This window comes from Macaca nemestrina, chromosome X (genome assembly GCF_043159975.1).
Source record: "Macaca nemestrina isolate mMacNem1 chromosome X, mMacNem.hap1, whole genome shotgun sequence".
Taxonomy (NCBI): Eukaryota; Metazoa; Chordata; class Mammalia; order Primates; family Cercopithecidae; genus Macaca; species Macaca nemestrina.
In genome coordinates this window covers 129,446,534-129,460,863 of record NC_092145.1, presented here as the reverse complement: position 1 = coordinate 129,460,863, position 14,330 = coordinate 129,446,534, and the positions used below count along the sequence as shown (strand labels likewise).

Below are 14,330 nucleotides of genomic sequence, written 5' to 3'. Positions count from 1 at the left end.
TGCTCCAATAAGCATTTCCTTTAAGTGTCATGTCACCACTCAACAAGTTTCAAATTTGGAGTGTTTCAGATTTTGGATTTTCAGATTTTGGATGCTCAATCTTTGCTATGTATTTGAATGGCTTGCTGTGTAGCAAAGGCTAACCAATATGGAAGAGAATGTATGAATGATGAACAGGGACAGTGGGAGAGTAAATGAAATAGGAAAATATGTTTATTGGCAGCACTAAGGGCCCACTTATGAGTCATACTCATTAAGTTTAACTGTGTTCAGTCAGAATGACTTGGTGTTTCTCCAGTCACGTTCAGCTGCGTGGGTGCAGGTGTGCTGTTGGGACAAAATATATTAAAGCAGGTTAGGGATTTGGCCAAACAAGTACAACAAAGCAGTTCAGGTAAGATGGAAATGTATGCAAAGGAATGATTATCATCATTTGCTATGGGATTTAACTTGAGCAAATAGAGGAGATCAAACACTTGAGGCACAGTAAAAATGTTGTGGACAAATTGATTTCCTAGGGGGATTATAGAATTTTGAGCATCAGGAGTCTAGAGAGAATGAACTAGGACTCCAGAGATAATGAACTAGAAAAAGAGGAGGTGGTGTTCAGAGAGTCTGTTGCATAAGATAGAGATTATGGAAACAGTGCAGTTATCCCAGGTGACAAGGTCTATGATATGACCATAACAATAAGTGGCTGAGCAGACTGGAGGACGAGATCATGAGAAGAGAACAGATCAGGGGACTTTAAAAGGCCAGGTTGTGAATGGGTCGTCTATGTGGATATTCAAATGACCAGGAATTAGAACACAGCAGATACTAAAGATTACCATTAGCCAGGAGCTAAGATCATCAACAAATATGGATTTGGAGTCTCTAGAAAACTATAACAAGAAAGGATGGAGGGAAGCATAATATCGTGGCATTACATTCTTAACTAAGATCTAAGATCATCAACAAATATGGGGTTGGAGTCTCTAGAAAACTATAACAAGAAAGGATGGAGGGGAGCATAGTATCAGGGCATTAGATTCTAAACTAGGATCTAAGATCATCAGCAAATATGGGGTTGGAGTCTCTAGAAAACTATAACAAGAAAGGATAGAGGAGAGCATAATATCATGACATTATATTCTAAACTGGGGGTTTTAAGGGAGGAGGAACAGGAGCAAGAATGGCTTGGAAACATCCACAAGGAGAAAGGAGGATTCCAACCTTACCTTCAGGCCCAGTCGTACTGTGGAGAGGATGATCATCACTGGAGAGGGTGCAAGGGAAGCAGTGTCCTTAGGGGAATTCCAGAGTGAGTTTAAAACAAGAAGGTGATGGGCATGTTCAGAAGAGAAGTTGATAACCTGGTAATGGTTCATGAGTTCCAAACAGCACAGGGGAACTTTCAAAAGTTGGGGAGGGGTAATAGAAGGGACAGAAAAGGAGAGGTGCATATTCTTATGGGGATTACAGCATGGAGGGTGAGGTATGTCCTGGGAAATCGGGCAAGGGGGAGTGGCTCTTGTGCTGATGGATATAAGTAAAGATAAAAGGCAATTTGAGATTAGGATTTTGGCTGCAAGGCAGACGATGGTGAGGCTGAAAATTTGGGGTGGTTGAAGGATTTCTGGGGACTCTTCCTCACATCTACCTATGATGATTTGGAGATGTGAGGAGGGGTTGTCCTATTTCGTTAGTTGAATAGTAAAATGTGTCAATACCATGCTGTATAACCTTGCCATTGTTTCCTAATTCTGCCCTGACACACATGCACCCCGGGAAGGATTTACTGGTGAAGGTACAGTGGCATTTTTTAAACTTCAGGCGTTGCCAATAAACTTCCTTTTTTCCAAACGTCTGACAAAAACAGTGAACAGTTTTTCAAGGGAGGTAAAAGCTGCCAGAGCTGAGTCTGATGTTCTTTCTCTGAAAGGAAAGGTGCAAGCCCTGCATTTCTTTGATGTTGCTCTGAAACACTTGCGCTGGCACCACCAGGGGCTTTGATGTTCTTCTAGCACTCTGACATCCTGACATCTGGGCTTGTATTCTTCTGAAGCAGCAAATTGAAACAATAGTCAAACTCCAGTTTAAAAAGAAAAAGGACAGTGAGGCCTCATTCAGAACTTTTTGATGCCACTTGCTTGATTAGAGAGAATGCTTTTCCTGCGTCTTCAAGCAGAGTCATTAGTTTCACATTTTCATATTCATCCCAAGTGTCTGCACTAGGCGCCCTCATTATCCCAGGAGATCCCCAAAAAGGAATTTGACAACCCCCATATGAAGCCCCAATCTACATGTGCTGCTTTCTCTGAATGGCCTTTTAGTCAAACATAAAAACTATACCCTTAACTTTAATATGAGCCCATCTTCCATACCTCCCTTTTATCATCTCCCCTTGAGTTACACTTCTTCTCTTCATGCTGGATGAACCCTCTCTCTTACCTTCATCCTCAGTTCTCACAAGCCCTGATGGGGAAGTCTATCTCCTATTGTTTTAACCTCCACATCTGTCCAGCCAGCTCTTCCTCTCTCACAAGTTTTAGCTATGCTAAGCATCTTTTATAGAATGATCCACACCACTGCTTTTTGATCCAAACGCCTTCACTTCTTTACCCTCTGTTTTCCATACACATTCACAGACTTGAAGAGTGAGTGGAGGAAAAAAAGCAAATCATTTTCTCGATATTAAAGTTGCTTTATTCAGTGTGGGTTTCTCACATTTTTAATATGGGAAATCCTCCCAGACAGAGCCTACATTTCTGCCAACCTCAATAACATTATGGGTTGGACCATAATAGTTATAATTACGTTTGGGCTCTCCATTTTCCTGCCACCTTCAAGTCTCCACTTCTCTCCCTAACATCTTAGGTAAGTTTGACATCAAACTTCTTTTCCCGGAGCTACCACTTACAATGAGATCATTCTCCCTCTGGGGCCAGGAAGAGATCAGATTAGGTAAAGCGGGTTTTCCTGATTTGTTCAGAGGAAACCTCCCCTTCCTCTACTTCAGCAAACTCTTTCCTTTTAACACCTTCATTTTCAATAAGATGTAGGTTGACAGATAATAGTGAAACTCACGTGCGGGGGTTACTGCAAATATCAGAGGGCCCCGAAATCCGGTTAGTTTGATGCCTTAGGAGCCCTCACCCAAGGTTCTTGGATGAATCTGCTGTTAATTGTCTTATCAGGAATCCTGTCTAGTTTTGGCATCACTGAGTTCTATGCAAGCAACTCTTCCGCATCAAAGGACTGCTGCATTTTGGATTGCCTCTAACCAAGGAAGTTTGTCAAAACTCTCCAGAGTGAGAACAGACCCCAAACACCTGAGGCCTTCAGTTTTCTTTTTTACCTTTTCTAGTAGATTTTTTTTTTTTTTCAGCAGGTATCTCTTGGGAACCTTTTAATGGAGAAGTGGAGGTTGTCTGTGATCAGAGGAAATTCCATTTAGTACATTTCCAGAACAAATTGTGAGAGAAAGTAGCTCAGTTGTTTTGTTGTGAAGTCTACAAATTGTCTTCACCAGGGAATACATGGTTGTTCTCCTTTCTCAGAGCTGGAACGAGCTTTTGACTCCTCACTGGTCCCCAGAGTTGGCCCCAAATATGGTCTTGCCCATTAGGGAAGCAGATCAAGGGCCAATAACTTGATCTGCTTTCCTTGTGGGCAAGACCATATTTGCCTGAGAAAACTTAATTTTAATAACTGATTAATATTGTATTTGCAGGTAAGTGCCACATTTCACCAATCCCATGCTGCTGCCTTTTTTTAAATTCTCATAATAGATGTGCAACGAATTTCCACAAGGTTTCTTGACACTTCTTGCATCCATGTCTACACCTGCGGTGTACATGCCTTCACTTTCCATGTATTCTCAACCTACTGAATTTACCCTATACCCCTACCTCTCTTCGTTCAAGGGCCTCTTGGACTTAATAATCCACTGCAGAGTATCAGACTCAAAACAGAGGTGAGGCAACTAGTCAGATATGCTCCTTTTTAGGAAGACTGCATTTCTGTCTTTTCCAGGTCACAGAGGTAAATGATTTCCTAGGGGAACTAGGAGCTAAGGAATCAAAGTTCTTAAAGAAAATGGGGTCAGGACAATTTTTATTGTGAGCTGGATATGTCCCTGAGAGGGCTTCCAGATGATTTTCAAGATAGCTTACAAAAATTCTAGACAAGAGAACCACGACAGGAACTACACCAACAATGCCCTGCAAAAGATCCATGGCACCCTCCCAGGCCAGTTTATGTCTGAAGAACAGATTAGAAGATGTTTGCATAGGAAAATGTTTATTTACAATTTATTTAAGAATACTCAATTCTGCAATAGATACGAAAAACAAATAAGGATAGGTGAAACTAAGTGTAGATAATTCTTGTGAAACATACTGGACATGGACAAAGCAGGCAGAATATATATGTGCTGAATAAGAAGGGATGGAAGGCTGGGCATGGTGGCTCATGCCTGTAATCCCAGCACTTTGGGAGGCCAAGGCAGGCGGATCACCTGAGGTCAGGAGTTCGAGACCAGCCTGACCAACGTGATGAAACCCCATCTCTACTAAAAATACAAAAATTAGCTGGGCGTGGTAGCAGGTGCCTGTAATCCCAGATACTAGGGAGGCTGAGGCAGGAGAATCGCTTGAACCCAGGAAGCAGAGGTTGCAGTGAGCCAAGATCGAGCCATTGCACTCCAGCCTGGGCGATAGGAGCGAAACTCTATCTCAAAAATTAAAAAAAAAAAAAAAAAAAAAGGGATGGAAAGAACAAGTAGAAACCAAATATTCATGACAGTTGGAACATCCTTAGATCAGCTGCTCATTGGTAATAGTTATCTGGTCCCATATGTCCTCTCTCTCATATACTAGATTAAAACACCTGCTTAGCAGGTGACCTGTGAGTTATAGTTGTGCCCAGGAGTACTTGCCCCTGCATCTGTCTGTTAGAGCAGGTGTGTGTTGACTTTAGCTATCTTCATTACTGGTCCTCATAAGCATACAGTCAGTGGGCAAAGCTAAAGCAGAAAAGAGACAGTGAACATTTTCTGACATGGGATTTAGGCCGCATGGTCCTTTCATCCTGCTAGCATCCTCTCTTCTCTTCACTGCCCTCTTTCCTTGTTTCTCATTGTATGCTCCATATCATTCAGTGAACACTGTGAAATGAGTGTCTTTGTTTGATCTGTGAGCCTCTTGGTTTGTGACTCCCTGTACATCCTATCTGGCAATGTATTTGAAGGCTACAGAAACATCAAGGCAATTTCCAGTCATGACAAGGAATGACAAAAGTTAAAGAAACTGACACTTTGGCCAACAAGGCGAGGAGAAACTGACAGAGACACTTGCAGACTGAACTATAATCTGAGCTCTTCTAATTTCTAAGCAGCAAAGGCAAAGAGACAAAGGACCCAGTTGTAATCTCCCAAATATCATGAGAGGCCCAGAGAGAGAAGGGCACATCAACCCAAAGGGTCATCCTTTTTCTGGGGCTGAGGTTGTACAACAAGTTACTGATTCCTTCACTTACCATGGTACCTGGGACAGAAAGTCTAAGTACAACAAGACAAAAGTGAGTGACTACAGGGTCCAGCAGGTAATTAAAATCACTAAAGAGGTACTTTATTGCCACAGTATTCTTTGAGGTACCTAAGTTACATTGCTTTAATGACATGTACTGTGGTGAATTGGAGAATATGTATGCTTTAAGATGGCAGCTGAAACTCAGTTCCATATGAAGGTTCCCATGGGAACAGGGCCCAATGTAGCCAGATAGTCAGCATTTTCAAAAGGAGCCAGGAATATATAATTTTATGAGAACTTTCCCAATTAAAAGTTCATTATCCACAAAACAAGTTATACCAAACATAAGAAGATAGAAATTATATCAAGTATCTTTTCTGACAGCAATGTTATAAAACTAGAATTAAATAACAAGAAGAACTTTGGAAACTTTACAAGTACATGGAAAGAAAAGTTTCAGTGTACAAAAATCAACATACAAAAATCAGTAGTGTTTCCATATGCTAGCAGTGAACTATCTGAAAGAGAAATCAAGAAAACAACTCCATTTACAATAGCTAAAAAAAGATAGCTAGGAATAAATTTAATCATGAAATTGAAAGATTACTGCAAACTCTAAAGCATTGATAAAAGTAATTGAAGAGGAAACAAATAAATAAAAAGATATTTCATGTTCGTGGATTGGAAGAACTATTATTGCTAAAATGTCTATACTACCCAAAGTGATCTACAGATTCAATGCAATCTCTATCAAAAAATCAGTAACATTCTTCACCGAAGTAGGAAAAAAACCCTAAAATTTGTATGGAACCACAAAAGCCCACTGAATAGCCAAAGCAATTGTGAGCAAAAAATAATAAAAATAAAAATAAAACCCCCCACAACAACAATAAAAATTAAAAAAAAAACAAACAAAAAGAATCAATCACTAATCATCAGGAAAATACAAGTCAAAACAGCAATGAGATATTAACTCAAGCCAGTTAGAATGGCTATTGTTAAAAAGACAAAAGATAAGAAATGTTGGTGAGGATGTGGAGAAAAGGGAACTTTTGTGTATTGTTGGTAGGTATGTAAATTAGTACAGCCACGATGGAAAACAGTATGAAGGTTCTTCAAAAAATTAAAAATAGAACTACCGTATAATCCAGCAATACTACTACTGGGTATATATCTAAAGGAAATGAAACCAGTATGTCAGAGAGGCATCTGCACTCATATGTTCATTGCAGCATATACGGAATAGCCAGGATATGGAATTAACCTAGGTATCCTACAACAGATGAATGGGTAAAGAAAATGTGGTATATCTACACAGTAGAATACTACTCAGCTACAGGAAGAATGAAATTCTGTCATTTGCAACAGCATAGGTGAAACTGGAGGACATTATGTTAAGTGAAATAAGCCAGACACAGAAAGACAAACACTGTACGTTCTCACTCATATGTGGAATCTTAAAAAGTTGATCTGATAGAAATAGTAAGTAGATAGTAGTTGCCAGAGACTAGAGACTGGGAGAAAAAGGAGGGTGGGATGTTACAGTTAGAAAGGAAGAATTAGTTCTGGTGTCCTATTGCACAGTAGGGAGACTACAGTCAACAATAAGGTGTTGCGTATCTCAAAATAGCTACAAGACAGAATTGTGAGTGTTCTCATCACAAAGAATTCATAATAAATGTTTGAGACGATGGATGTGTAATTATCCTAGTTTGATCATCACACAAAGTATATGCATATCTAAATATCACACGGTACCCCATATACATGCATGATTATTATGTGTCAATTAAAATAAAAGTTATAATTCATTGGCTTTTCAAGATGTTCATTTTTAAATATGATTTATCTAATAAAATGGACAAGGACTCTGGAAAATGGCTAATTCTAGAACTGGGGCAGGGAAAATACATCATGGGTCTGGAGCATATTATAGTGCTGAAAAGTAAGGAAATGCTACACACATACATACAGAGGATGAGACTATGTCAAAGGAACACAGGAGCCAACTGAAGGATCTCCAACTGGTTAAATGTGGAACAATTTGAGGAACAAAATAAATAATGTGGTTCAGGATTATAACCCAAAATAATAAATAAATATCCATGAATCCATAGTGAGATAAATAAATGATTGAATAAATAAATGGGAAAGAAGGCACACATTTTTCTTATAGAAGAATTCCAAATATTATAGGTAAATACTCTGTCCATCCGTGCGGTGCTCCTCCTCCTAGCCTCTTGAGGGTGAACTGGACTTGATGACTCACTTTAAAGAACAGAGTTTGGAAAGGGGAAAAATAGCAACTTTAAGTGGAGAAACCTGGCCAATACCTCTAACCAAGCAATAAAGGTTAAGACTGCCAATGATAAGTCATGTTCATGTCATGTAGCCTCAATGATAGGATGTGATGAAATATACACTCCAGAGGTAAAGTGGTCTTTTTCCCCAAAACCCAGAATCTCAGTCTAATCATGAGAGCAGCACCTGACCAATCCAAATTGAGAAACATTCCACGAAATAAATGATCAGTAGTCTTCAAAGCTGTGAAGGTTATGAAAAATAAGGAAAGATGGAGACAGAGGAGACCAAGAAGACATGACAATTAAATGCAATGTAGAAACCTGGATTGGAACTTGGAACAGGAAAAGAACGTCAGTGGAAGAACTTGTGAAATCTGAATACAGTGTGGGGTTTAGCTAATAGTAATGTGCCAATTTTAATTTTTTATTTTTGACGAATGTACCATGGTTCTGTAAGATGTTAACATTACAGCAAACTGGGGAAAGGATATGCAGAAATTGTACCATCTTTGCAATTTAAATGTAAAATTTAAATTTATTCCAAAGTAAAAAGGTTGTTAAAAAATCATCAGTCCGAGTAAACTACGTCTGAAGATGAATCTGGCCTGAGGCCTTCTGTTGGATCCTCTGGTTTAGAAGGAAAATAAATGTTCCCATGACATTGTTCCCCTGAATCATCAGAGATCACAGTAAGCAACCAGCCCTTAACTTGAAGATCAATCCTCCATTACACTTAGATGTATAATCTTTTCTTTCCTCCTAATAAATGTCCTGATCTTTCCTCACTCCTATACATATATACACACACACACATATATATACACATATAGACACACATATATACACACACACACATATATATACACATATAGACACACATATATACACATATATACACACATATACACATATATATACATATACATATATATATATATGTTTTTTCTTTCTCCTTCCTGATATGCTAATGTAATGGTTGGAGCTGTAATAGCCATGTGGATCATGAGATGACCTTTGCACTGGAAGCCCTGTTCAGTGAAACAACAAGATAATGTATTTTATCAAATCAAACATAATAATTTAAGGCACACCATTATTCTATGTACCACAGAACAAGAAAGTGCTACCAATTAAATTAGAACACAGTGTTTTCTTATCCCTTAGATTTTTAAATTTCAGTTACTGGAAAATCTCTTTTACACTTATTTAAGCACAGACTTTTGTTATTGAATCAGTCTTGTGTGCACACATAAAAAGGAAACTGTGCTAAATAAATTGTTTCAAGTACTGCTAGAACTTCTTCAGATTCAAATTTCACTCTTCTCGATCACTTCTGTACTCAGAATCATTGATATCTCTTAATATCGTCCTCCGTGCCATCAAACGTGCTGCTAACGTAGTGTTTTTTAAAAGAGTACACCTCTAATATCTCCAGGACTTTTTCTTAGCCAATGATATCATTTTGTTGAGTTTTGCAGTGCATCCTCAGGCAATGACAGGTATGGCCGACAGTGATTGTAAGATACATCCCAATTTCAAGTATGTTAAAATGTAAAGAAAAAAAATATGCCTCTTGGAATCCACGAAATGAGATTGAAAGCTCTTCCACAGTAGCCCTGAACTGTTTTCTTCCATACTTCTTTTATATATGAAAAACAAAACCTATCTTTTTTAAGACTCTGCTTTTCTGGTCTTTGTTACTACTCATAACCTAACCCAAACCAAATGGTCACAGGATTCCTAAAAATATGATAGCCATGAGTACTTTCCTTTCTTACTGTACCTCATCCCACCCCTATAGCTCCCTTGACTAGTGAATCAAGGTGTCAATTTCTTTGCTTTTACTTTTCAGGTGTCCTCACACTTTGCTAATGTGATTACTCTCATTTCACCTTTCCCTTCAGCTTTCCTGAAGCAAATTCTCCATCAATATTTCTCTGAACCTGAACTCAGGACCACAATAACAACAGCAACAACAGCAACATCAGATGATTTGTAAAACAAAAATTGTTATTTTAAAATCTGAAGCATAGTATCACTTTCAAGATTACAGATAATGCTTTCCTCTACTAAATACTTGATTAGATACGTCCCTCAGGCTTGTGAAAAGAAACTGTAATTGCTGGTAAATGAAAAGAAAAATTAAAGGAGAATTTAAAAATCAGAAATGTAGATCAAATTTCCAGAGTAGAGAAGATTCAGGAGAAATTAATGGGTGCTTTGTACTGCTTGTCACACACATTTGTAAGAAAAAAAATACTTTTCCTTTTTCTGGAAAATGAAGTACAAGTTGTCAGTGACAACCATCTATTAAGAAATTTCCTTTTGTGATAGAGTGAGGGTTTTTTTTCCCCAGAGGTAAATTATTCAACACAGTTAATTTGAATCCGTGTTTGAGTCTGAGATGAAGTTATCAATTTTACCATTTTCCCTCAGTCCCGATACTATCGTTGCCTGAGACTTTGGTACCCATAGCAACAGCCACTGTTTCGGACATCATTGCCCCAAGCAACAGAGCACAACGAATGACTGACGAGCCTCCAGTTGTATGTGTCAGGGTGGTATTTTCCAGGGCTAGAAGACTGGGGCACAACTCACTCTCAAGTATTGAAAGTCAGGCTGTCAAAGAATTGGGAAGGCTGTGTGTATGTGGGAATGTGGTCCACCTGTAAGAAGTTTGCTCACTCGTTTTGGGAGGAATGTGGCAAGGGAGGGTGGGAAAATGAGACTTGCAGCGATGGATAAGGCCAAGACATTGAAAAGTGCCAGTGGGGCCAGCTTGGTCTAAATGATTCTCCTGTTTTTCCCACAGTTGCCCCACATATTCAAAAGGCTGTTTGTGTACCCTAAAACTGAACCAAAAGGAGGGGATTTAGGACATTCATGTTTTTGTTGCAGTGGAACAAGAATAGAAACAATTGAGCTGCCGCTTTACCTAGACTTCCCAGCCAGGGATTCTGAAAGAAAAGCTGTGAAATGTGACACTACAAGTAGTGGCATGCAATAGGCACTGGAGTGTAATCACAGTCCTCTTTGAGTCTTGCAGGTGAGGAAATCCTGCTTTTCCCCAGGTAAAATAAAAGGATGTAGTTCTAAGTAGACTTCTCTGCATTATCCTGGGGTGTCTCTGAATCACAGGAAAGGGAAAAATGGGATAAAGAGGGGGTCCCATGACCAAGATGGAACTAGTCTGATGTCAGCTGTAGATCTCAGTAAAGAGACCACAACAGGCAATGTATAGATTACAGTACACTGTGCATGATAAACATACAGGGCTTCTCTGCCCAGGCTTTGAGATGAGCTAGATTTGCAGATAGAGTGTGTGTGTTTTGTAGCCACCCCATTTACCTGCTGTGCTTGAAGAGAAGCCACTCACAATGAAGACATGTGGTGGATGGATGGTGCACTCTGGGGATTTCCAGCCCTAAGGCCTTCTTAGGTATTCAGTGCCAACTCAGGCAACAGTGTGACTATCTGTTTCAGGGAGAGAACCCGAACAGAGGGGTTCAAGTGTACAGGTGTTGGCTGCCTTCCTGTGAGGTGCCCTACTACCTCATATAGTCTGTTGCTCATTCTGAAGGCTTCTTTCATATGAGAAGGATTTTGGCTAAGGTTTAGAAGCTGTCTCCACCCTAGGCTAGAAGGCACACCTGTAATTAGGAGAGAGACTACAGTGATCAGGGCTGCCTTTAAGAGTGTTGGGGGATTTCCCTCCCTTCTGGGGCAGGTTATTTGGCTAGATTCCCAGTCTACCCACACAATCTTCTTTAACCCGTTGATAGACTTGCAGGGTAATAGAAAGAAAAAGGAACATGGCATCAGAAGATCGAAGTTCATGTCCAGATTCCACAACTTCTTGCCTGTATGGCCTCCCTTTTTGTCACTAATAAAGTCATGATACTTGTCCTTCCTTATTCCTGAGATTCTTGTAAAAACAAAGTACAACAATGTAAATAAAAGGACTTGGACTTGCAAAGTGCCATTTTAGATTGTCAGCCCCTTGGCTTTGGGGAAGCCAGCTTAAGGCTCCCTTTGTAACTGTCACCCAGAGTGAGCTTGCCAAAGAGGTACCCTGCTATGCTGTCACCCAGAGCCCCCACTTGCTACTCAGAATCAACAAACATTAACATTGGCATATTTTAATAAACTACAAGTTTTCATGTAAAGTTGAAGACCCCTTTGTTTATTTTAATCCTTGCCCAATCCCATTCCCTTCACTTCTTCCTCAGAGGCAACCACTATGATGAATTCCAGACCATGTTTTACACTTTACCATGCCCATGCTTCCACAGCCACCGGGGCCCAAGACCGCCCACTCCACCCCATGCCACCCCACATACTCGGGTAGTTTACAAAGGCAAGACGAATGTGTTTTCCAGGGGTCCATAAAATACCATTCCCCTCCACCCCTGCAAATCCTGAGCTGCATGCAGATCGGGCAGGGGTGGGTGGAGAGACTGCTGGATACCTACTTTAAACCTGCGTAGGGATTTGCCCTGATTCCTAAAAGGTGAGAGTTGCAGGCGCGCATCAACTGGACACTTTTATTGCTTTGAGAACCAGATAACTTTATTGCTAACAATGGTAAAACTGAAAGATAAAACTGAAGAGAACGTTCTGAAAGGGCAACATGCACGCCCCGCCTGGTGGCCCGACCCAGGGAAGGGACCCCGTGGCTGTGGGGCCAATCTGGGCTCAGGTCTCTTTGACGCGGCTGCCCAGGGTGAGCTTGTCGAACAGGTACTCAGCTAGGCCGGCTTCCGGGGAACATATCTTGCGCAGGTTGCTCACGTAGCCACCCAGCTCTTTGATGGTCTTGACTTGCTCGTGCAGGTAGTGGCTCTCCAGGAAGTGGCACAGCTGGGGGTCGCCCTTCTCCACGGCCAGCTGGTACAGCTCCAGCAGGCTCTGGTTGACGTTCTTCTCCAGGTGGAAGGCGGACTCCATAGCCACTAGCCCGCTCTCCCAGCCTTGGCGCTCTGGCTTCCTGATATCGTGAAGGCGGATGCGGCCACCGCGCAGGTTCTGAAGCTTCATCAGCTTCTGGGCATGCTCCATCTTGTCGTCCGACAGGCGCAGGAAGTAGCGGAAGAAGTTCTCCAGGGCCACGTCGTCCCGGTTGAAGTAGAAAGCCATGGACAGGTACAGGTAGGAGGTGTAGAGCTCCAGCCTGATGTGGCTGTTGATGGCGGCCTCGCAGTTGGTGTCGTATTTCTGGCGGACCTGCGAAGGCTGGGCGGTGGCCATGGCGGGCAGCGCGGGTGCGGGCGAGCACACGGGCGAAGTCGGTGCGGTAGCGAGGGTAGCGGCTGAGGTGACAAGAATGGCGGATGGTGAAAGGCGGGTGTGCGACGAAACCAGAAGTGGGCAGTGGCGACCGTTAGGGAGGAGCGCGCTTTGTCGGTGGGGGGAGGGGCCGGGGAAACAGAGTCGCGGGGCAAGGGGGTGGGGGCACGAGCGCTGACTTCCGTCGGAAATCCCGGCCACTTGGCACTGAACGTTTCAAGACCATCTTTTAAAAATAACTGCTCTAGGCCGGGCACGGTGGCTCAAGCCTGTAATCCCAGCACTTCGGGAGGCCGAGGCGGGCGGATTACGAGGTCAGGAGATGGAGACCAACCTGGCCAACATGGTGAAACCCCGTCTCTAGTAAAAATACGAAAAAAATTTAGCCGGGCGTGGTGGCGGGCGCCTGTAGTCCCAGCTACTTGCGAGGCTGAGGTAGGAGAATTGCTTGAACCTGGGAGGCAGAGGTTGCAGTGAGCGGAGTCCACTACACTCCAGCCTGGGCAACAGGGGGAGACTTGTCTCAAAAAATAACAACAACAAACTGCACTATTGAGATACAATTCCTATGCCATGAAATTCACCCTCTGAAACATTTCCGTGGTTTTTAGTATATTCATGAATTTGTGTAACTATCACCCCATCACCAAAAATATAATTTCAGAACGTTTTCCTTATTCCAAAATGAAATCCCCTACCCGTGAATAGTTACTGCCTCCCTCACAGGCCCAACAACCAAGAATGAACTCTCTGTTTCTAGAGATTGGATTACTCTGGATATTTCAAATAAATGAAATAATACTATATGCAGCCTTTATATGGCCTCTTTCATTTAGCATATTGTCTTTAACTTTTATCTTTTTTATGGCTGAATTATATTCCATTGTATGGATATACCACATTTTATTTACTCATTCATCAGTTGCTGGGCATTTGGATTGTTTCCATTTTATGACTGTTATGACTAATGCAGCTATGAGGATTTTTATAATAGACATATGTTTTCAATTCCCTTGGGTATATACCTGGGACTAGAATTGCTGGGTCATATGTTAAGACTCTGTTTAACATTTTGAGGAACTGCTAGACTGTTTTCCAAAGTCCCTTCATCAGTTTACATGCCCACTAACAATGTATGAAGGTTCCAACACTGTCATTGTCTTTGTTGTTGTTTTAGTGGATGTAAAGTGGTATCTCATTGTGGTTTTGATTTGCATTTCCCTAATGA

General features: G+C 41.3%; 1 protein-coding gene across 1 annotated transcript; it reads right to left on the bottom strand.

Annotated features, from left to right (window-relative positions):
* Positions 1 to 12,345: 12,345 nt before the first annotated feature.
* Positions 12,346 to 13,206, bottom strand: LOC105490346 (ferritin heavy polypeptide-like 17). Its single transcript, XM_011755842.2, has one exon. It carries the CDS (start codon positions 13,061 to 13,063, stop codon positions 12,512 to 12,514), a length of 552 nt encoding a protein of 183 aa, XP_011754144.1. The 5' UTR covers positions 13,064 to 13,206; the 3' UTR covers positions 12,346 to 12,511.
* Between the last annotated feature and the right edge of the window lie 1,124 nt (positions 13,207 to 14,330).

Coding starts and splice junctions, on each gene's coding strand:
- LOC105490346 (XM_011755842.2), bottom strand. CDS start 13,063: ATGGCCACCGCCCAGCCTTCGCAGGTCCGCCAGAAATACGACACCAAC.